Consider the following 24,191-nt stretch of genomic DNA (forward strand, 5'->3'; position numbering starts at 1 on the left):
ACCTGACAGTAAAGACGCTGCTCCACAGACAGCAAAAAGAACGGTGATGAATATTTTAGTGCTTAAACTACTACATCCTAGAAAGTTTTCTATTGCAGGGATGCTTTCCAACGCACCCCGACTCACAGGAAACCATCCGCAGGATTTGCCCTGTGATGTCTGTACCTGCACGTCAGTGTGACATCACAGATCTGGTTTGGGCGGAGGAAGCAGCGCCAAATGTTGACTTGTACAGATGGAGCTGTCCTCCGTGTCATGAAAACATCACATTCCAAAGCTGACATTCAGTGGTTTTTCCCTGCAAGATGATCTTTCTCATACCCGGATTTCATTAGACTGGCCCCGCACCTCCCACCAGGAAGGTTGCACCATACAAATATTTTACTGTCAGCGTTTTTTTCCCCATCTCTGATTTCACCTGTGCGAATAAAGATATTGGTTTGATGATCACAAACCTCTTTCTGACTAATCAACAAATTTGTTTTTGCGGGCCCTTCATCACGAAATCCCAAATTTATGCACATTTTCCCACAATACTTGTTGACGACACACCAATTTGACCACAAGAAGCAAAGCAGCATGTGAAAATATTCAAAAAAGGATTCAATTCTTCTTTGTTTCCACTAAAACTTAAGTTCCAAAATAGACAGAAAGACAGACACACGCACCATACAAGACCCACGTTTGACTTTCTACTGAAAGCTTTAGACAGACTCTTAACAAGACAGACTCAGCAGGCAAGCGACAGCCAGGTCCACACAGAAGTACAGGGGTCACTGCAACAGTGAAACCAACACCTGACATTTGAATTATTCCATATCGTCAACCACTAGATGCATGAGATAAATACAGAAGTCCTTATGGCCAAATTCCCATAGCAAATATCTGGAGTTAAATCAAAACCTCTGCAAAAGCATGCATTTATTTTGGACAAAAAAAAAAAAAGTTCCGCTGGTTGAACAGGAGCTCTTTGCTGGTCGGGAGCACTTTATCTTTAACAGGCCAATCTTCGAGACAGGACTGAAGAGTGATGTGTCCAAGTCTGTCACATCAGTCACTTTGTGTCGTGTGGAGAAATCTCTGCAGGAGAGTGTAAAGCATTCCAGTCCAATCCCTTCATTCAAGTCACCGTGGGGCATTCTATCCAGAACCACAGCTGGATACAGATGGGAAGAGTAGGAGAGATCGGACGTATTGCACATATGCATCCACACACACGCACTCACACCAAGCCCTCTCATTTTCCATGTCTTTTGTCTCCATCATCTCCTCTTGTCCTACATCACGTTCTCAAACAGCTGCATGGATCTCATCATGGTTTCATCCTGCAGAGAGAGAGGATGAGTAATCAGGGAACAATGATGCAATTAACAAGTAATGTGCTGTACCCTGTATAGTGTAGTGTGTGTATAGTAATGTATAGTCAGCCCTGCTGCACAAGCTGCATGAAGTCAGAAGTTTCATCATTTTGCATAGAAAAAAGAAGCTTTTAATAACTCTGTTCCACATTAAACAGGACGTGACTTCCAAGTATTTCAACACTGTTTCAAAAGGACATGTTGATGTTTCTACACTTTAGGTTTACATTTATTTATGGTGTTTAAGTCTGTTTTCTCTGCATGTGTATGGCCTCATTTGGACTTTGGACATTTGTGTATTCATGTATCCCATTCTGATTTGATTTCACATGTTGTAAATCTAAATACAGTTTATATCTACATGCACTGTTTGTTTAAAGTGCCAAAATGCACTTGAAACAACATATGGTTGACTGTGGTTAATATATATTTATTATAATTTCTTATAGTTTCATTTGGGAATAGACAACTCAGATGTAGGACAATACATACCTCCTGACAGGCTATAACAAACTCCTCTAAAGTCACCACTCCATCCTTGTTTTTGTCCATTTTCTGTGAAAAAAGCGACAAAATAATGTGAATCAGTATCAAATAGAAAGTCATTGCTGTAGCATTGTGTTCACATTATATAATATAGTATATAACTATACTATTTATAAGTTCTGCACCCCGGGGACTCGCTAGTATTAAACTTAATAAGCCTTATCCAAAACTTGTAATATATGCAAAGAGCCTCAGTAAAACCACAGAGGTTCATCCTGGAAGCTGTTGGGGTGCAATGAGAGACATTAAGTGTCAGGATGTTTTCCCTCATGCTGTGTAAACACAATGGCTTTAAAATCACCCCTCACTCTTAAAACATTTGACTTTTGACTTTCGTTTATGTTAATCCCATGTATTAGAAATGAACCTGAAAAAAGGCGTCCACGTGCTGCTGGGGGACGTCTCCTTTTAGTGCAGGGTAGGTGTACTTGCCCATCATGTCATAAATGGCTCTCACAATCTCAGTCATTTCCTGAGAGAAGAGAAGTTTCACACTGTGACGAGACGTGGCCTTTAGATGACACACAAAACACTGTATATGTTGTGACGGCCCGGTCTCACCTCTCTGTTTATGTAGCCATCTCTGTTAATGTCATAAAGGTGAAACGTCCACTCGAGCTTTTCTCTCAGCGTTCCTCGCAGCAGTATGGACAAACCCGTGACAAAGTCCTGGCAGCAATGAGACAGAAGACAAACTCAGATTCTAAAAGTCTCGTGGCACATGGAAGTAAATGTATGAGTAATAATTTACATAAAATGCAATTACAATGGAGGACTTTTCTTTTTGTTTTTACCTTAAACTTGATGGAGCCATTGTTTGTAGTGTCAAATGCATTGAAAAGATAATGTGCATACATGCTTGCATCTGCAACACAAAAATACACCAGTAAGGTCTCCTGCTATCAATAAGCCTCACAGAGCATTGAAAGAGATGTGAAAACAAAGCATTTTACCTCCGTGAGGGAAGAACTGTGCATAAATGTGTTTGAATGTCTCCTCGTTCACCATACCACTTGGACATTCCTGTGTAACAAAAAATAAATGAATTAGGGTTAATCTACTCAACAACGTCAATGCTTTATTTCCTGTTTGCTGGAAGAATTCACCAAAACCATGTAGTCACAGTCATGTGACCCTACTCATATATGTCACTTGTCCCCAGAGTATAACGAGAAATATTCTTTTTTGGCAGCAATATGTATATATACAATATATTATGTCACTATTATACTATATACATATTCCTCAATTTATAATTCTCCGCACAGCATTTCCTCATTCAATCATTAGTTTCACATTGTAACAATATAAGTTATTACTTAATAAACACTCGCATTATAATATGATAGATATTATTGTTACAGCAAGAAAGGTTTCTTGTTATAACATGTTAAGTTTGTATGTCAGATATGAAACATGAAATCATCTTGTATTCTGTTCTGCTCTTAGGGTTTTTCTTTGCTTCAGATTGAAATATCTCAACAATTATTGATTGTGTCTTGTACAGATATTCATGATCCCCAGAGATTAATAATATTAATATAATAATATCATGACCTAACTTCCATCTAGCGCTGCCTGCAGTCAAAGTTTTAATATTTCCAGTACATGAGTTTTTAACAACATAGCCTATGGGCAAAACTAACAACATCTCAGCTGTTCTTAGATTTTTGTGCTAGCAAAATGGTAGCATGCTAACAAAGTGAACTAATATGGTGATGATGGTTAACATTAGTCTATACCAGCTAAACATCAGCGTGCTAGCACTGTCATTGTATACATGTTAGCATTGTCACGACCAGATCGGAGTAACAAAAGCTTGCGTTAGCATTCACAGCACTGCTGGCTTTAAGTACAGCCTCATAGATCTGCTTGCATTTAGCTGTAGACTCTTAGCCTTGTTCAAATAGAAATCCTCCGCATGGCTGGATACCATTAGGAGTAAATGGGTAAATGTTTTTTTTGGAATTAGGCTGATCCAAATCTGAAGAATCAGAAATGCACGCCCTGTGTACCAAAGTATTCTAATGAGACAATCAGAAAGTGGGTGATTACATTCTTGAAACCACGATAGAGAATCTGTAGCTCCTGTTTGGTGAAGTTAGTTTGGGCTTCCAGTTGATCGAGGCCCTCTGGCCTGTGGCACACCATCGTCATCTCCAGCTCGTCATCTGCTTTATCTAGAGGGAAGAAGAAGAGAGACAGGAAGAAATGTATCCATTATCAGGTAACGACCTCTACAATTTCTGTCCGACATGTGCTCTTACCATTCTTTGGAAATATGAAAACTGTAACACACAGCAAAGAGACAAGTCAGCAAAGTGTGAGAATGTGAAGTCGACAAGAAACATCAAAAATTTGATTAGACAGCAGAAAGAGCGCTCACGAAGCAGCAGAATGATAGGACAGCGAGAGGCTCACATAGAGGTAATAGGAGATAAAAAAGATGGATTATAGAAGAGCCACATGTACTCTCCCCTCAGGGTTTGAGGGATTTTATTAATGGCAACATGGAGCACGGTATCGTGTGCTGTGGAGATGGATGGTGCTTAATGATGTGAAGCATTTTGGTTCTGCTGCGGGCAAGTGTTTGTCACCACGACTGTCTCCAGCTCCAGGGCAAGACTAACATCCTGACATCAGGCAGTGGACACAATACACACACCGGCGAGTTCTCGAACATGAGCAAACATCCAAGAGAAAACAGCCATATAAAGAGCTCTCTGGAAGTCTTTATTGAATTCTGGCAGCGGCAGAAACCTAAAGTAGGCCGATCACACACATTTACAGCCTTGTGTATAGAGCTGGTGCGTCTCTCGTATGAGATTTAGTGAAAATTAGACCAAACTCCATGCCTGTTCTCGTCAATCAAACTTCATTAAATCAAATCCCAACTGGTCCCTGAGATCTAAGCAATACGTTTTGGTTTTACAGAGACCAAATGATTTTACATGCTATATCCTTTAATTAATTATTTTAATATATTAAATCCCGCCACAAAGCTGACCAGCAAGCCATGACTTGACAAATGTTCACATGTATACACACGTGTGAGTCCGAACAAGCATTGTGCTCCAGCTGTGTCAGCATCAATTGGCTCAGTCAGCCTTTAAGAAAAGAAGATTAAAATGGATATAATACTCCTGCTTTTGGGGAGGGTGCTGATGACTCATTCATTTCATCCCATTAAGCAGCGGTGTCAAGATTAATCCTCAACACTGAAACCGTATCTAATGTCATGCATCACCTGCCAGAGGCAGTTTTAATTTGAAATTTATATCAAATATCCGGTTGGTCATCGGATTTTTTCAGCATTTCCCAGAGGCATCAACTGTGTGTGACGGTAATATGAAAAGTAAGCCCTAATTAGCTGCTTTTGTGTCTTATTTGTACGAGAATAATTGCTTCTGCTTTTATCTTTAAATCATCCTCATTTGGATCCAGTTTGCTATTTTTTTGATCTCACTTTCAATTCATGCAAAATGGTCTAAACTTGCAGCCGTTCACGCGTGCTTACATGTGATTGTTGAGATCAAAGTCAAGGCTTACAGTATGTAGGTTACATACAGCATTTATGAGTACTCTATTAGGTTTATGCTAATATCGAGATAGCATGAAATTGAAAAAAACTAATTTGAAAAAGATCTTCTACATCCACAGAAAGCTATTAGAATAACCCAGAGAGATAATGTGCCTGCTGGTGTAAGACATTTTTGTGAGATTAGCACATTTTGAGACAGATTTCCTGCCCCCATTTCACAGATTATCCCCCTTTTTGGCTCTATCTTCTCACGGTTTTTGTTTCTTCTATTCAATGCTGAACCAGTGTGGTATATTTAGAATATTTACTGATATCAGCTGAACATACAGTACAGCGTGTACTTATGTGCAGCTTTCCCTCCACCTTCCTGTTGCGATCTCCCTGACTCTTGTTGTCATGGGGATAGACAGCCAGGACGAACATGAACAGTGGTGCGTATACTGGATCAACTGATCAAAAAGAAAAAGGTGTCAAACACAATTTGTGCAAAAGCCCCTCGCATGACAGCAAAAACAACAAAGGTGTTGCTTTGCTGCACTTGTATGCATGTATTCTTACTGCCTGGGTGCATTTGCCTCACTGAAAATGCAATGTGCGATCAGAAACAGATGAAATGAAATGAGGGCGAGAAGAGGAAACAGGCGGAGGTGTTGATTAGAGGAGGGGTGAGACATCGGGAAGACAGGAGGAGGGAGATGGCGGAGTGTGAAGAATACATTTTAGGGGAGAGAACAACATATGGCAGCATACACAATATGTTTGTGTATGCTATAAATGGGATGGAAAGACAAACACTAAGCTATTGATCTCAGAAGCGTGATGAGGAACCAGACATATTGATTTTGAATTTGAGGTTTTCTAGTAACGACTACCTTTGAACCACCTGGGGGTTTAAAACACTTATTGAGAATAAGAATATTACCAGATGACAACATGATCTGATTACCAGTGATGGATTTATGCTTAGAAGTCTGCAGAAGAAATACTGCAGGCTCTCTATCGTCTTGATGCTTATATACAAGGCAGGAGTCTTGATGTAAACATTTATCTTCATGCGCTGGGAGGGGGATGTTATGTGATGAAGTGATGGAGATAAGATGGTGATTGCATAGACAAACAGCAGCTCTGTCATACAGACACACACAGACTGAGGTCTGAGGTGCTAAAGGGTCCAAATGTAGCTTTGATTGCTCACAACAGGTTGGATTCATTTTTGCTTTAACTTTGATATTTTGAGATATACAGTTACAGTATCCGCCTTTTTTTGCTGAGAGTTAGATGAGAAGATTGATGCCGCTCTCATGTTTGTGTAGTAAATATAACACCACATCCAGCAGCTGCTTAGCTTAGCTTAGCATACAGACTGGAAACGGGGGAACAGCTAGCCTTGTTCTCTCCAAAGGCAACTAAATCCACCTCCCAGCACCTCTGAGGCTCATCAATAAAAGCTTTTATCTTGTTTGTTTTATCCAGTAACATCCTGAAGTCCCTGCTTGTTGCCTTGCAGCCTCATGGTGATGACAAAACTCCAGGAAGTAACTGCAGCCCAGCCAAGACAGACTCATAACCCCCCCGTAAAACCACAACATGTCGATTTTTATACGGTAAGTGAGCTTTGGAGCAGATCTTATGTGTGGAAAAAGCCAAGCTAACTGCCTGACCCTGCTTTTATTATTTGTACTAAGCTAAGCTAATTGGCTGCCAGGGGTAGCATAGCTTAGCGTAAAGACTAGAAACAGGGGGAAACTAGCAAGCTAGCCTTGCTCTGACCAATGGTGACAAAACTATTCCTTTCATTTCCAAAGAAACAGAGGGGTTATTCGAGAATGACAGCAACCACTTTCTATTTTATTTAACACTATATTTTCTACATTCGTGTCATGGAACGATAGCAGCTGTCGCTTCAAATCTTTTGTTTGTTCAGCGACTTTGGTTTGTGCAATTTTTCCAGACTTGGGTTGTGACACCGTAGACGTATCCACCATACTGATGAAAAAAGATTTGGTCTGTTTATAAAGCACATTTGCCGTCTGCTCAGTGGTCTAAGATATAGTATTGTATGTAACTCTAGCTTATCTTTTTTGGATCCTGCCTTGACCTTAATCTCTGCTCTGTCTCCTATGCTGCTGTGACACTCACTTTCCCTCCTGGGGATCAATAAAGCCTTATCCACCTTATCTCATCTCATATACCTGTGCACGGTTGACAACACAGGACAAACTTTAATGGACCTAAAAAAAGGTGACCTCAGTGTTTTTTTTCCTTTTTGTTCAAAGGCTTTTATCAAAGCAGGGACGGACGATCCCATCTCATCTCCGTAAAAACAGATACCGAGCATCACCCTTGTCTCGTGGGGTATTACGTCCTACGTCAGAGGGCAATTCCTTTGTTTGCCACTTCACTTATTTTATCTCTATTTCATGCTGCTATAAATTCATCATTCATCCTGGCTGAGAATTGTTCACACTCTCCTCCTATGCCCCTACAACCCAGTCTCCATGACAACGAGGATCTCAAGCATAAGGCCAGGGAGAGGTATGATATGTGAGCTGCGTGTTAATTCACATGCTCCCCTCTGAACCTTCGCTCCTCTGCCCCCCCCCCCCCCCCCCCCCCCCCCCTTTCACTCACTCACTCACTCACTCACTCACTCACTCACTCACACACTGACTCATTGAACGGACACCCACACGTGCACAACACACACACACCCACACATATAATAATAGAGTCAGGGGCAGTGATTTTGCTCTCTGGTTATTTTCAAGGACACACTACCACAGGGTATGCTGTAATCTGTCCATCATGACCACAATATATTGGTTATTCCTCGCACTTTGTATTGCTGCTTATTCTTTGAATTAATATTTATACATTTTTATGAAAAAAAATATATATATACAACACTTGTATATAAAAAATAACGTCAGTGCTTTTGGTTAATGTACTTTACATGTATATGCCATTTGGTCGCATGTAGGTAACATCTGGTTACATGCATTAGCTGATCCATTTTTGCTGTTTTCTGACTGACTTCCTTGTTCAATAATTTATAGTCACTCCTAGGAAATCTGGCACATATAGAAATGTTAACGTGCAGGTCTGCAACATATAGCAAATAACATAAAAAAAAACATGTATCATAAACTACAGCTGGTCCGAAATTGTATCTGAATGTTTTCTTTCTCGTTGTTCCCTCTCTCACTTCTGTTGCTCTTTTGTCTCCTCTCCATCTTTCTCTGACTACTGTTGACGTACCTCTGGACGGTCTCCTCTGCTTGGTTTGCATGGTCAAAGTGCCCACCACTGCACCCATGTTGTCACCGTGGAAACCAGCCTGGTCAAACAACCCAGAGAATAATACTCCTCTATTTATTTCACGATCTTGTCAGCCTGTCGTTCTGTCTTTATCTGCCTCCACAGCTCCGGATCTTAAAGGGGCTTTGCCCCCGTTAGTTCCTCTGGTTGGTTTTGTCACTGAGGGACGACTCTCCTCTTTGAGCTGATTCTCGTGGATTTCTGATCTCTTTCTCCAAACACACTCACAAGCTGCTCCTGCCTTTCTGCGCCACTCCCTCCGCTCTGTGCCTCACTCCACTCATCTGTCAGCTTTCCCCCCTCTTTCTAGCTCCCTGCCTCCTCATGCCTTCATGTTATTGTGGAGTGCTGGTGGTAACCAATGCTGTGCTCAGTAATAACACCACTGACAAATGAATGGTAACAGGTGAAGGTCATGAGACTGTCATTACTTATCTCTGTTTTTACTACCCTGACACACACACACACACACACACACTCAACACAAATGCTAACGATGACTTCAGTTCAATACCACTTCAAATTAGCGCTCTGCTCCCTGCCACGTTTTTTCCCATAATTAGCCTGTATATATATGTTAGCTGTGACCCTCTCCCTCTTGTTCTAATGTGAAGGGCGCCAGAGAATGATTTTTTCTTTCTTACTGTGGTCTAAACAAGCAAGTTAAAGTGTTAAATGGTATCAATTAATATTCATGGAGCGACTTCGATTTACGAAAATGAGACTGTGTGCATAGGGGAAAGGAAAGCAGTCGGTGTGAGTAATGTTTATGTCTGTAAAAGTGCTTGGCATTAAAACTCAAACAGCTTTGTTGGAAGCAGAAGTAAATGTTAATTATATTATAAGTGCTTCACCCTCTTAAACAATGTCATTCACTGTGGTAAAAGGCGTCTAATGAGTCTGAGACAGATTCAGTCTGATTTAAGACCGGATATGTTATCTGACAGTGATTCTTTGCGAACTCAGCTGAAGATCTAAATGAGTTAATCAAAGAAAGGACATTTTAAGAGCGATTGCTTTGATTTATGAGAGTAATACAGTACACTGTAAAGGGGTGGAGTGAAGCAGAAAATGTGAATGTCTTTTTAAATATTCCACTGGCTGCAGACCAGAAATGTAAATGCTCTCCCTGCATCACTCTTTCTTTGTGTGTATGTGTGTGTGGGCTTCAGAAAAACCTCTCTTGGTTTAAAAAATTCATGGTCTGCCATTTTTTTCAACGCCGTTTCTTGTTTCTTGAAAGTTGCGTTCCACTTCCTCTTTTTTACAGCTGTAAAAAGAGCAGAAGCCGTGTGTGTGAAAGGTGTCCGGTGGCATCAATACAGAAATTCATGAATTGAATATTTATTATGTCATAGTTACGTAACCCTTGGAAACTTGCCTTGTGTCTGCCATGTGTTTCTCTATGCTGTTTGACTAGCAGAGCACTGCTCAGGACTAAGATAGCTGGTGTAGGAAAATTAAGTTGTGTGTGTACATGTGGCTTGCAGAGGGCAGTGCTGAGCTGATACAAGCTAGATAACACTTTAACATGCACTGATTAATTAAACATAAAGTCATGCATAATTCTTATGTACACATATCTCACGCTAACTGTCCTACCTTTTGCTAAAGTCCTTTCCCTTTTTGCATCCCAAATCCCTCCATATAAATGTTGTCATACAAGAAATTTACCTCTATTTTACAAATCAAATACACATTCTCAGACCAAGAAGCAAAACATAAAAATTCTCAGTGATATCACAAACAATATTTCCCCTCCACTCCCCCAATTTGAAGCCTCCTGACACACATTCAAACACTTGCAGATGGAGAATTAAGTGTTCAGATTACTATGAGTAAACCGTTGTAATCCCCATGACAGATGTCTGGAACTTTCTCTCTAGGACATGTCACCCTGCACTGTGATAAGCTCCAGCAAATGATTTATGGGGGGTGAAAGGGGGATGCTGTCTCACTTGTTGGCAATATTACCAAAATGCATCCCCCTTGTTAACCTGTGAAGTGTATGGGCTGTCGTCCTCGAAAGGTGTCGGCGTGTAGTATGTTGATAAGAGATTCTTCGGAGACAAGGCTGGGTGGATTTGACAGAGCAATCTTTATTGAAACAGATTTCAAGCCAGCGTCCGAACCAGAGTGTGCACTCCCTGGTATTCTCAAATCTTGGCAAAGTGATGCCCAAAATACTTTGCCCTCTGCTCTATCAGAACTCCTCTCTGACCATCAGTCTTAGGAGATCAACCAAAATCACCCCCGTTCTCTGGTGTGTGTGTCTTTTTAGAGTCTCTTCGCTCAGGTCCGCCTGTTTCTCTAATTGTTTCCTTTTTGGGGAACTAAGGGCCCATCTATCCTATTAGAAAAGGATGGGTCTGCATAACATCTCTCTCTCAAGGGAATATGTGTACATGGAGGTGTGTGCGTGACTATGTTGATGTTAATCTCTATATACGTAAATGGAAATGTGTACATGAAATCAACCCTAAACCTCTTCCTATCCTTAGATGGAAATGTATACACTGAACCTCTGAATTCCTCAGTCCTTGGTGTGGGCCTCTTCCTTTAGCTATTCTCTGAAGCACACTACAGAACTAATGTGTTGTTATCCTGAACATGAGACCTCTACATTGTCTCCTTCCCAAATATACTTAAAGGAAAGCATTTGATCCTGTCCCATCCTGTCCTGTCACTCAGAGCTCAGAAGGTATAAGAAACACTCAGACACTACACCTGCCATCCCCCCTCTCCATCCACTAATCAGAGAGAGAGAGTGCAGAGGCAGAGGGTCCCGACCATGGCTCTGAAATATCAGTAGCCTAACTGTGTACTGATATATCCACGGTGCTGTCTGTGGTGCTGAAGAAGTCAACACATTTGTTACTGCAGCCCGTCCTCATCAGGAAAACGAAGATATAGGTCAACTGTAAAAGGAACTTATTAAGACCCATATTTGACATTTTATTGTTAGGTGGTGACCTCTAGTGGCCATAGGAATTATTACAGTGGTAAAGGAGGAAGTCAGGCAAGGTACACTACTCCAAAGTAATTAGGGATATTGGGATATTTTAATGTTTCACTTGATTGTTTATTCCGTGACATATCTGAACTTGCATTTGGTGTTTTGTGAATATTTTTCCCCACAAAAAATGCAACACATTTCATTTGACTTTGATTGCTTATCCACACACATGCTTATATGCACCCATGTCCCTATCTAATTTGGAGTAGTATTATGTAAATAATGAGAAAGTCTGAATAGGGAGGAGGTCAGAAGGTTGGATCAAACAAGCACAAGACTGTAATCCAGGATACCTCTGTTTGTGTGCCATGTGAAGTCAGCAGTGAGTTATTTTAACCTGCTAACATAAGAAAGGGACGACATCTTACGTAACATAACTGCAGTTACGGATGTAATGCAGGTCAGTTCGTGACTGAAGAAGCATAAGTAATGTAGTTATTTTTACCCAAACCACAATGTTTTCCTAAATCTAACCAAGTGGTTTTAGCGTAGAAACCTCTAATATATGTATATATGTATATATATGTATATATATATATATATATATACATATATATGTGTGTGTGTGTGTGTGTGTGTGTATATATATGTATATATATATATATGTGTTTATATATATATATATACATATATAGACAAATAAGTATGTTAAGAAATAAATAAGATAAATGTGTTCAAAAATAGAGAATAAATATTGTGTTAAAATGTGTTAATAAGAAAAATAAAAATATAAAAGAGCTACAAGCAGTTGTCATTGTGTTAATAAAGTTAATTGTCATTCAAACAGGTTTGTTTACGGTGCACAGAAGAGTAACGTGGTTAACTCACAACCTAATCTCAGAGGTTAAGTTGTCCATCTTCTATTTTTGTGAATTGCATTGGTTGTGGGAAAGGTAGAGGGGCGGGATGTCATGATGACCCCTGAAATTGAAGCCAAGGGCTAACGAGAAGATACACAGACAAGCTGGTGTAAAGCTGCTGGAGACTTTTTAAGTCTAACACTGTGGTGGATGCAGAGTTCACCGACGAGTTACGGACATAAGGAAGCGTGCATAAGGTAAATACTTGATGTGTGTGTATATTTGTACTGCTTCTTCAGAATGAGTGGAATTAGCCCTTATTTCAATGTAGTAGCTGCTAATGTTACTGTGTGTTGTAAGTATGTGTTAATGTTATCAGCTAGTTTAAAGCTCACATGAAGTCAGTATGAGAAGTAAATGGCTGTTATTAGCTTGTGAATTGGTAAATGAGATTAAAAGGTCAAAACTCAGGACTGAAATTAAAACACCAGTTGATAGAGGTTGATTGTATGTGCTAAGTGAAATCTTTTGAGAAAGGTTTACATTGAAAAGGAAAACACTTCCAAGCGTTTTGGTAAGTCTTTAGTGTCTGTTTTTATGTTTTTACTCGTTTAAAACCATTTCTCATTTAACCAAATTCATCATTTACAGTTAAAAACTGTGTGTGATATAAACAGTACATTTCATTAGGGTATTTGCATTTCACTGAGGTGTGTTTTGAATTTTAAAGTACAGTACTATGTATATATTCCTGCTAAGTGGAGGCATTGCCATTTATTTGTAATTCATAAATAAGTTCAAAAGGTTTAAAAACTTCTAATTTCATTACTGTAACACAGGTTAGCAGGGCCCCGCTCATAGTACTACAACACTCATATACTGTACAGTAGATACATGGATTGGGTGTACTCTTGCCTAAACTCAACCAAACCGGTACACTCGTAACCGGTACTCAGCAACAGTCATGTTGTTTTGGGGACGGTAACATATGTTGTTTTGTGGGTGTGTTGCATTATTGCTCCTTTTTCTCTTCCCTCTGTAAGTTTTGTCTTAGATCTATAATAAATTAAAAGTAAATATTATAAACACTCTATTCTATTCTAAATTGTAGCCTAAATACTGTACATTGTCAGCTTTATAATCAAAGTGACATGCAGGAACATGAGCGAGAGGAACATAGAGACACACTGCTGCCTGTAGTATTCCTGTATATTTCTGTGATCATACAGTTACGACTGTAACGCTGAAAACACACCCTCAGACCAAGCCATCTCGTGACGAAATGTTTAAGGAATCACGTGACTACAAATCGCAGTTAGTCAGTTACTATAGATGTTTGGTGCAGCCTGGGAGTGAAGCAGGTAAAATGACCGAGGACATTAACCTGCACTGACTGCACTGCGCTCAGCGTTTACAGTTACATAATTCTTGCTAAATATACCATCAAACCTACGGTGTGTATTGAAACATAAGCATCATTAGAGTGCTTAATGTCCATATCCAGTACAAGAACAGTGCTCCCATTGGGCCATCCCCCCAGTTAAGATGAACAAATCACCGACTGACAAGGACCAAGGACACTGCACCGCAGTCTGACTTACTAATGGCTTCATTATCTGTTAACCGCTTCATGTTCTACTCACGTTAAGCCCATTATCAGACTGAATCCATTGTAAAATCTGCTAAAAATCAATTTAACAGATATTTTTTTCAAGACTAAACAGATTTAATTTGGAAGAGATAGGAAAATCTGTTTGTTCTGTGATAATCTGTGGGCAAACCGCAATCTCTGTTGTGGCAGTTTCAGACCAGATGAGAGGTTCCCTCGTTATGCAACAGCTGCCATTATTGAATTATTTTGTCTCTACTGCTCTGCTCTCCACTTCAACATTCCCTCTGTCTCCTGCACACTTCACATTCAGACTAGTTGTGCTTTAAGAGATGACGAACATGGATTTGACAAAGGGAAAAAGCTTACATGATGAATGAGTCGTCACACAATTCAAATGTGTACAGTGAAAATGTAGTTATAGTAATTGATTGGTTTACTTATCTGCTTTTCTATGTTTAATATTGTTATAAATGTAACTGCTTGAGGCCTGTTTGACTGGTCAGACAAGTTAATCAATTAGGTGAGTAATGGAAAATGAATTCTTAATTAGAAATTGAGCAATAGGAAAATGTACCCCCCATATTTTAGTTATTTAAAATGTATATTGCAACGAATATTTATTAAAACCCTCTACCAATATCAGTAAGAAGTTTTTTTGAAAATCCAGATTTTTTCAATTCATTTTAAGAATAAGAACTGCATAATAACAACAGCATAGATTTCCTGTCTTTAAAATGAATATAAAAGCATGTCAAAAATGGGGAAATTCAGTTAAATTAAATATTTATTTATTCATATTTAAGTGCTCATAGTGCTCGTACTGTACGGAGCAGTGCCCTCGAATAGATATAGACAGATATTCAGCGGAAAAATATGCCACTGGCTCTATTTGATGAGATGGATTACATTTAGAGCACAACGCGAAGAGGAGCCAACTTCTGACCGAGCAAACACACACAAGTAACCGTAGACACAAAACAGCAGAGTCAGAAATACACAGACGTTAAATACTTTTACTCACATACTATATGAAAGTGATTATACTGTGTGCTTTATTTGCCACGTTTGTGTATATATGGCTGTGTCTTTGACTTTGTTATCTGACAGCACACATTCCTTGTGCGTTATGTTGTGGTGTCACTCTTTGAACAACAGGTGGCAGCAGAGTACAGTGTTCCCCGACACAGTCAGCACCTCGGGTCACCACTGCATCAAGCTCCTCATGCTCATGACTAAATACAAAGGGAGCTAAAGTGAACAGATGAACAACAACATGAGAGCGTGTAAGCTGAACGCACAGCACCTCCCAACAACACCACACATCACTTCATCGTCACAATGCTATTCTCTGCGCTCGATACTCCTTTGTCAAAAGTGTATTTTGCATGCAAGTTTCAGATACTAAAACAATGAGGCCGGAGAGAATTAACGTGGAGAATGAAAGACACAGTGGAGGCAGAAGATAAAAATAAATCTAGACGAAGACAGTTACATAAAAGTGCGTAGTGAGGTGATGTAAAAAATTAAAAGCAGAGACACACACTGTCAGCTCCAATCCACTGCCTCTACAGCCACAGACCAAGAGAGAGAGAGGGAGTGAAAGGAGACAGAGGAGAATGGGTTTTTGGGGAGAACAGTGTACAAATGAAGGGTGATGTTGGATAATTCGACAATATGTGTCAGTCATAGTAGAAGTGTGGTGGAAGTACACGCAGGCTGTAGATTTGAGTCAGTCTCCGCAGTGTGGGATGAAGTGAGTCTTGCTGCAAGGTTACGCACTCAGAGGGCACATGTGACTTGTAATGGCAAGGGACAAGTGCAGCACAGGGCAGGATGTTTGGTTTGCTGTCTTCACACTACACCGTTTCCAGCAGGACCTGAGTCTGTGTGGTGTAAACACAATAACGTGTATATCATAGTAAAAGCAAAAAGTCAAAATACTTTCATGGTCGACAAGATTGTTTGTCAGAAATGGACAGAATTGAAAGGTAGCAACAAAACTATAGGGGGCAGCTTACCCGCTCACTGCTGCTCTCTATACTGGACCTGCTACTCTTTGATTTGGCTGTAGCAACTAGCTGCCGTTAGCAAGTAGCTCAGTTAGCCGTGGAGCTAAGTGGCCTTATTAGCTGACAGGAGTCTGCTGGCTGGAAACCAGACTGGGACTGAACACAGCCCCTGAGCCGCACTGACCAGGACATGTACACGTGTAGAGCTTGAATATTTTCACATCATACTTGGTCAATTGAGGATTTATTTGACTAAAACACAGGTGATTGTGGAAAGACAAACCAATAATATTTTGGTAAGTCTTATTTTGTTAACGACAAGTTTGAATTAAACTGGTTTAACGATGAATTGCTGGGCCAATTAAGCTAGCCTTAGCTCTGCAGAAGAGAGAAACTTGAATTCAGAATGTGTATGGCTGTATTTTTCTGTTTAGTAATGACAGTAGGTGTAAAATTAACTCCTTTCTTGACATTTTGTGAGTTGAATTTGTTTACTTTTTACATCTCCCAGCTTAAACTTCGGGAACTGTTGGCCGCTACAAAGTAGTATTACGAGACAAGATGGGCTGTGGTTAGCTAGTTAGCATGCTAACTTCATTAGACATCTCTGCAACACAGTACAAAGACTTCTTTGGCATAATGTCAACGCTGTTGTGTCTTTACAGTCCGTTGATAATGCTAAATTCTAAACTGAACAGTGGCTACAAATGACAATTATGGCATAAAGCTAAATGCTAAACATCTTTTCGGCATTTAACTACAAGCAAAACTATATCTAAACAGTAGCACAAGTGAAGAAGAATCATACAGCCTCCAGACACATACAGACACCATGCACTCGTTAAACAGCACTATTTACCTCAAGTATGCTAACATTAGCAAAGATTAGCCACTATACAATGTTTAGCTGATGTATTACTGTTTGTTTAATGTAAGTCTACCTAGCTTTGTGTTGTCAGACTTTCACTTACGGAAATGTTAATACTTGATTTAATAGTCTCGACACCAAGGACGTATAAGGTTGATGCTAGTTGCTCAGTGACTCATATAGCTGTTACTGCTAACTATGAATGGCTGGCTAATGTGTATAGTGTTGGAGTACATGATAATGATAATGAGGTCTTACATGTAAGTACAGTACACTAAAGTCCAACTGGTAGTCAGGTGATTCTGAGTAGTTTTTCCCCAATCCATACAAAGTGGTACATTTGCTCTTGGGCTGTACTTAAGTACAGGTTTAATGTATATACTTGTACTTTACTTGAGTCTTTCCATCTAATATATAGATAAATATATGTTTCCTTGTACTTTTTACTCCACTATATTTATCTGACAGTTTTATTAACCAATCACTTTACAGATTCCGTTTATAAACGCAAAATGTAACCAACTTATAAATTATGTACTGTATATGTTATTTAAGACAATGCCTCCCGGCAGTACAGGAAGTAGTTGAGATAAGCTTCACTGGTTACAACATAAGTGCTTAGTGATCATTAATTATAATCCAGTAATATAATATATATGATTCTGAAATAGGTTATTCTGCATGATGAGTACTAATATCTTTGGTACTTTAAGTACATTTTGATGCACGTAAATACTTTTGCAATATTACGCAATCACAATTTGGTATTTTTACTTAAAGTAAAAGATCTGAGCACTTCTTCTGCCACTGTCCGTACATTGGAGGGGATTGTAGGTTCCCCCACCCACCCGCAACTCAAGTACTCCTGTCCATTTATAAGCCAGACACTTTATCAATGACTTGAAACTAGGAGCTTTGTATGCCTGGAAACTGTCTTGATAGTGTTGTTCAGCTGCATGATAAAGAGATAAAGCAGCTAAACAACAAAAAGTTGCTTTTATAGGCTTTTATAGTCACGAAAACAGTAACTCTCATTAACTTTACATTCACCTTACATCTTACAGATGAAAGCTAAACCCTTTTTAGAAGCAGAGCTATGTAGAACAAGAACATAAAGTTCAGTTTACAAGTATAAACAGTTAAGATACAGGAGCCACTGGGGACCTCAGAATAACTGCAGAGCCAGTCAGTTTAGGGCCTGGGGCATTTCTCAAGCTCCGTTTCCACAACTCTGACACTCTTGCAACGTTTAAAGGTCTGAAAATGAATATACATGCAGCTGCAGTTGTAAGTAGAGCACTTTAAAGGTTAATAGGTGGCGTTTTACAGTTTGTGTCACTATATATATCCAAGTGTGTGCAGGCAAATATGCATAATAGGCCAAACTACTGAAGATACGTGTGTGTTGAACATGAGGGATTTTTCAGTCTACCTGACATGCTTGCGTGTGTGAAGATGAACATGCATGTGTGTGCAGGTTTGCATGTCTTCTTCCATGCATATGATAGCATGCAGGTCCTCTGCACCATCTGCAGAGTGGGGATGATGCTCTGAGACGTGATGATGAGCAAATTGTGCAGAAATAAACGTTTCAATCTACAACCACGGTGAAAGAATATAGGTTTAGGACTGAAGGTTTATGGACATTAACAGAAACATACAGTATACAGCAATCTTACACAATTGCCTCACAATAAATACTCAAATGTCTTTGTTAATGTTCAGATTTTACAGTCTGTATCAGAAACATTTTGATTCAGCTTCCTCTTTGATGCCCTAGTTTTAGAGGTTTCTACTAAACTGCATTGTATTAGTCAAATGTGTATGTAAAAGGTGATAATGCATTAGGGTAACACCTATAAATTAAAAAAAACCCCACTGTGAGCCATATTTTAGGTCATTTATTACTTATTAATTTGACCAGAGGAACTTAATAAACTCAGTGACGTTCAATAATGGAACTGAATGAAGACATGGCCTCTGTACTGCGCAGTGCACAAGCATCTTAACCTTAAATAACAAAAAGGGCAGTGCCGTGAGCCGCAGTCAACAAAGCACAAAAAAACATTTGGGGAGAAGCAGCCAACATATACGGAGGCCCAAAGACAAGGGACTCGATGTTCCATAGAAATCACACGCCATTTCACCAACTAACTTTGAGGACACAGAGTTTGGAGCCCAGAGACTGGAGCAAAAAAAAAGAAAATCTCTGCCCTCAAGATAATAATCTGTGTGCTTGGATTACTAAATTTGTGCTCTGGATTTAATGTTGATTTTGGTGCCAAAGAGCAGGGGTGGAAGAAACTAATTACATGATATGCATGACACCATGTGATCTACTTAGTTACTTTTAAGATCATAATTGAGTACTGAGTACAATTTGAATTCATATCTAAACCTTTCATCTGCATTTTTGTAGCCAGAAAGGCTATCCAGTCACAAAGGGGCCAATGAAAACCGTGACAAACACAAAAAAACACAAAGCGCTGCAGCAAAACTCAGATTTTCAGTACTTTTTCCACCTCTGCCAAAGAGCCACTGCTTAATGGAAATGATGCAGTAACATATATAGACCTCTCAGTAGCTGATATCTTCAATACTTGGCAACTAACCCCAAAACAATCTAGATGGATCGATGGAGTAGCACTACAGGTAAGAGGGAAAATATGTATTGTTGATTTTGGGGTGAACTGTTCCTTTGATTGCTACCTCCACACAGGACAACATCTAAGTGTATGTTTTTTTTTGTATTGTTACTTAACTTTGGCAATTAGTCCAAGCATGACTGCATATTTCTTTGTTATATAAAAGGATGGATTGTCTCTGAGACACTTAAGATCTGTGGCTGCAGTGCATGACCCAGATTGTCAACCCATGGAGCCATAAGTAGGCTACATTATTTCGAGAATAGCTCAGTAGCTGACGAGGACACCGGTTTATAACACATAGATTCACCGTCAGCGGGTTGTACTGCAGGTTTTCATATCAAAGGACTGCCACATACTGTAAATATGCATATACTGTAGATGCTTTTGAGGTTAGATTGATTTTAGCAGTGTCCATTGGGCAGCTCTACTGGACAACCACATCCTACATACAGGTAACAAGACATAAGTCATGTGTGAGTTTGGTCAGGTGATCTGTACAAAGGTAGCCTAAATTGAATGGATTTTGGCTTTTGGGAACACTGATTTTGTTGCTATTGTCAATTGCATATTCATACTTTTAACAGAAACTGTAGAAAATAGGATAATGAAACAAGCTACTGTTAAGTTGTGTTCTTACAGCTAACCTGCTACTTTTTTTTAATATTAGAAAAAAAGAAGAAAAAAGAATGAACTTTTAGGTTTTGTTCAATTCCTGGCAGTGGCTATGCTTTTAAACAATTCAGAGCATCATAGAAAGAGTCATCCAAATGTTTCTAGTTGGAAAATAAGCAGCTGGTTAAGCAGCATTGCCTGCACCTGCACAATTGACATATTTGGGTGCAGGTTTTTATTTTTAAATTTGTATCAGAGCAGAGGCTTTTTTTAATGTGAGAGCAGCCCCAGTGTGTTTTATCAGTCGTGACTAATTGCAGCAGCACTCTGACTTGGTGACTCAGCATTTGTTCCTCCCTGTTAAGGTGAAAAGTAACTTAACCAAAGGCTGACGGAGGTCGAGAGCAGAGAGAGATCCAGGGCTTTTAACACGAAGATGACGAATGTGACAAGAGGTGGAGAGTGCATCGCAACTGTTGCCCAAGGGGGACGTACGGATGACGCATACATCATTCAGGTTTTTTTTTTACACAGATCATGCAGGAAAACCTAAAAAGCCCTAATGCACTGGCACATAAAAGGTAGGCAAACTCAATAATTACTACAATTAAATGTTCATTACTAACAAAATGAGCCATTACTACAATCTCTCCACCTAGACCAATAGAATATGTTTGTAGGGAAGCTCAAGGCGTACTGATAGTAGATCAAATTTAGGTGGAAATGAATATGTCAAAATGAAAGGATAATTGCCAATACTTTTGAAATAGGACAAATTTTAGCTAGTTTTATAGCAGGAATGCAAAATAATGTGCAGTTATGGTGTCTTTAGCCTAAAGCAGATGTTTCTGATGATCTGGCTCCTTAATGTGACCCGCTAAAACATGCTGTTCGGCACAGATGATCTGGTAATGTAAGGGGTTTACAGATCCAGTTTGTCACCTCCTCAGCTCTCACAGACTCATCTGGGCCCCCTGATAATATTGCTATTTGATATTTATGATTCAAAATCTGGATGATTACATTGGTACTCTCTGAGCAGGACCAAGACAACCAATGAGAGAGGCATCCCGGAGCAGCTAACGGTGCTGCCAAGCAACGGTAAACATTCTAGGCCTTTAGCCTAGCGTTAGCTAGCATACTACTGTGGAGAGAAACTTAAAATCTCGCTGAAGAATAGAAAAAACGTGCTGACAGCGTCTCCACAGGCTAAAGTCCATTTTGTATATGTCTGCTTGTGCATGAGTTCATGTGAGGGGGATAGCTGCAGATCTATGAAGCGAGAGCACTGAAGCCACGCCCCGCTGCTGCACAGAGCGGTGTCCTCTGTTTATTCAGCGTGTATTATTACTGAACGTGTTGAGTGTCCAAATTGCACTAATTCCGACACTACACTTACTTGGGTCCTCAGCAACACACCTGCCAAGTGTGAAGTAGATGAGATAAACAGTTGTCGTGATATGCATATAACATCCAGACACACAGACATTCCTTGCTTTTTAGTTGAATGGCCTTCAGTGTGTACATTAATTGTGGAATTGTGAGTTTTTCTTCTCAGATTTCTTTCCTATGAAGCCGTTTTAAAATATGAAATATTTCACACGAAAAAGAGATGAGAAAACTGGGAAAAAATGAACTATTATGAATAATTTAGTGTAACAGAAACATCTCATTAACCAAACCCAGGGTTGGGTGCAACTGGCCTATGTAAAAGCTACAAATCCTCTATCCTTACTTGACTCATCTGGCCTGATGGCTCAATATAGCAGCCACCAACACAACACCAGTTACAGTGTATCACACTCTTCTAGTGCTCAAAAAATAATAGTTCAAACTCAGTTATCAGCGCCTATTGCTGGCATTACCATCAAGAATTGTACTGCATTTCCAAGCTGTGTTACATCTAAACAGTACGGCATCACCAAGTAAGAGGTTGTGTTGTATTTATATAACTGAAACTCTCACAGACCTACGCTTGCAAAGAAAAGGCTCAACGTTTTGCTCAAGGACACTGTGACAGCGCACGTGGCTGCTGATGAATAGACTGCACTTTGGCTGTTGTGGGAACTGAATCTTGACCTTGACCATTTGACAATATAAAGTGTGCAGTACTGTATCACACTGCAGCTGAAATCTGTTTGGTAAAAGAAAGCTAGATACATAATTCCGCTGTAAAAGTAGAGCTCTTTATAACTATACTATACTATAACTATAACACTCACACAGATAGACATCTTTATATCCATTAAATGTTGGGTGTAGCCCTCTCATAAAACAACTTTGTAACAAACAAATACACACGAAGAAAGTCATGAATTGTGCACATTTGAGTGAAAGACGTACAATAGTAATAATAATAATAATTTGCGTTTGCGTAAAAAACCACAGTACCTTTCGTGAGGGTTCCTGAGACCAATCTCTGCAGGGACTGGATTAATTTGAGCACCCCCTGCCTGCAGCGGCTGGTACAGCCAGCCATCCTGAGGTAGAGACAGGGGCCGACGGGGGCCGAGTCTTCACCAGAGAGCTCAAGCTTGCAAGTCCCTCAACAATGTCCTTTAGGGAGCTATATTGTGGTGTCCTCAATCCAAAGATGAATCTGCCTCAATCGTTTTTGTTATGGAACATCTTTAGGTTCTTTAAGGTAAAAATGGTGATAAATGATAATTCACCAGCAAAAGTAAGCTTCTGCTGTATCTTACAAACGAAACAATGTGTCTTCTCTTCCCAGCAGTCCAAATGAATGAGATACAGTTCACTTACTCACTCAGAAACTGATGCTCAACATACAGGCACATGCTGTGGTGAAGTTTAGAGGCAGGTATTGAAACAGTGTTAGAATTACCTAAAGAGTCAGAAATGCTGAGTGGAAATAAAAATCCAGACCTGTATGTCAAACTTTTAAAAAAGCAAAGTTGTGTTCCACAGACCAACATGAGCCAGAAGATAAATTATTGAATGGACTCCAAAAGTAGAACGCGACGAGCCGCGCGCCCTGGAAGTTCTGTCCGTTTAAGAAAAAGCAGTCCAGTTCTTCTCACCTCCTTTCTGTATGTATCTGATCACTCGTTCCCTCTCCTCCTCTCTGTCTTGTCTTCTGTCTGTGGTCTTGCGAGGTAGCACTTTCTCCTCCAGTACATGTATTTCTGTGTGAGGTTTTCGTTTGAGCTGCAGTGGGAGCCCTGCGGCTGTGGTCTGTGGAGGAGCTCCGCTCTGGCACTCTCAGCAGATCTGTACTGCAGAGAGCGCCACCAGCCACCACTGTACCCGCCCTCCCTCCTCTGTACTCCCTCCTCCTGTCTTGCATATGTGCTTTCTCACTGTCAGTCTGGCTGATGCTCATTGCGCTGCTTTTTTTTAGAGCTCTAAACAGTTGCGTGATACATGATCCATTAGATAACAAGGTGTAAAAACAAGGGGAATTTTGATTTGAGGTAGAACTCAGATTCCTGTGGAAAATACATGTAGTCAAGTTTTTCTTAACTATTGCAACATCTTCTTCACATTGGGGATAACAACTGCATTGTATAATTTTACTGTGATATCACACAACAATATCAGTTTCCTTCACACATCTTACAGTCTACAGGACACACCATCAGAGCTGTGAATGTCTTTTTCATAAGGCCATATCACAGCTTATAGTGAGACATCAGAGTCCTCTGTATTTAATCAGTACATCTTAATGTCTTTATGAATCAGACATATAGGGCTTTAGTGTACTTTCTGTGAGAAAAGAAAAAAAAACTACACCCCAGACCTTTTCTATTTATTCTTATGTGTGGCCAACATTGGAAAAAAAAGATTGTGCCACAGTTGCCATATTAAATTGTTAATGTTTATTAAAAATGGTATGAAATACT

At 39.8% G+C, this 24,191-nt stretch overlaps 1 protein-coding gene across 5 annotated transcripts; it reads right to left on the reverse strand.

Moving 5' to 3' along the window:
* Positions 1-1,277: 1,277 nt before the first annotated feature.
* kcnip1b (Kv channel interacting protein 1 b) lies at positions 1,278-22,807 on the reverse strand. 5 transcript variants are annotated; one of them, XM_073479742.1, is made up of 8 exons: positions 22,720-22,807; positions 3,960-4,084; positions 2,858-2,927; positions 2,699-2,769; positions 2,466-2,573; positions 2,272-2,376; positions 1,851-1,913; positions 1,278-1,325 (listed from the first exon to the last, which is right to left on the reverse strand). In XM_073479742.1, the coding sequence occupies exons 1-8, from the start codon at positions 22,805-22,807 to the stop codon at positions 1,278-1,280; spliced, it is 678 nt and encodes a 225-aa protein (XP_073335843.1). The 5 variants fall into 5 exon arrangements, with proteins under 5 accessions (XP_073335843.1, XP_073335845.1, XP_073335846.1 ...); XM_073479744.1 differs by lacking the exon at positions 22,720-22,807 and adding an exon at positions 9,123-9,138 and having other exon boundaries at positions 3,960-4,078; XM_073479745.1 differs by lacking the exon at positions 22,720-22,807 and adding an exon at positions 9,123-9,132 and having other exon boundaries at positions 3,960-4,075.
* Positions 22,808-24,191: the final 1,384 nt, after the last annotated feature.

The sequence above is a fragment of the Pagrus major genome, chromosome 13 (assembly GCF_040436345.1).
Source record: "Pagrus major chromosome 13, Pma_NU_1.0".
Taxonomy (NCBI): Eukaryota; Metazoa; Chordata; class Actinopteri; order Spariformes; family Sparidae; genus Pagrus; species Pagrus major.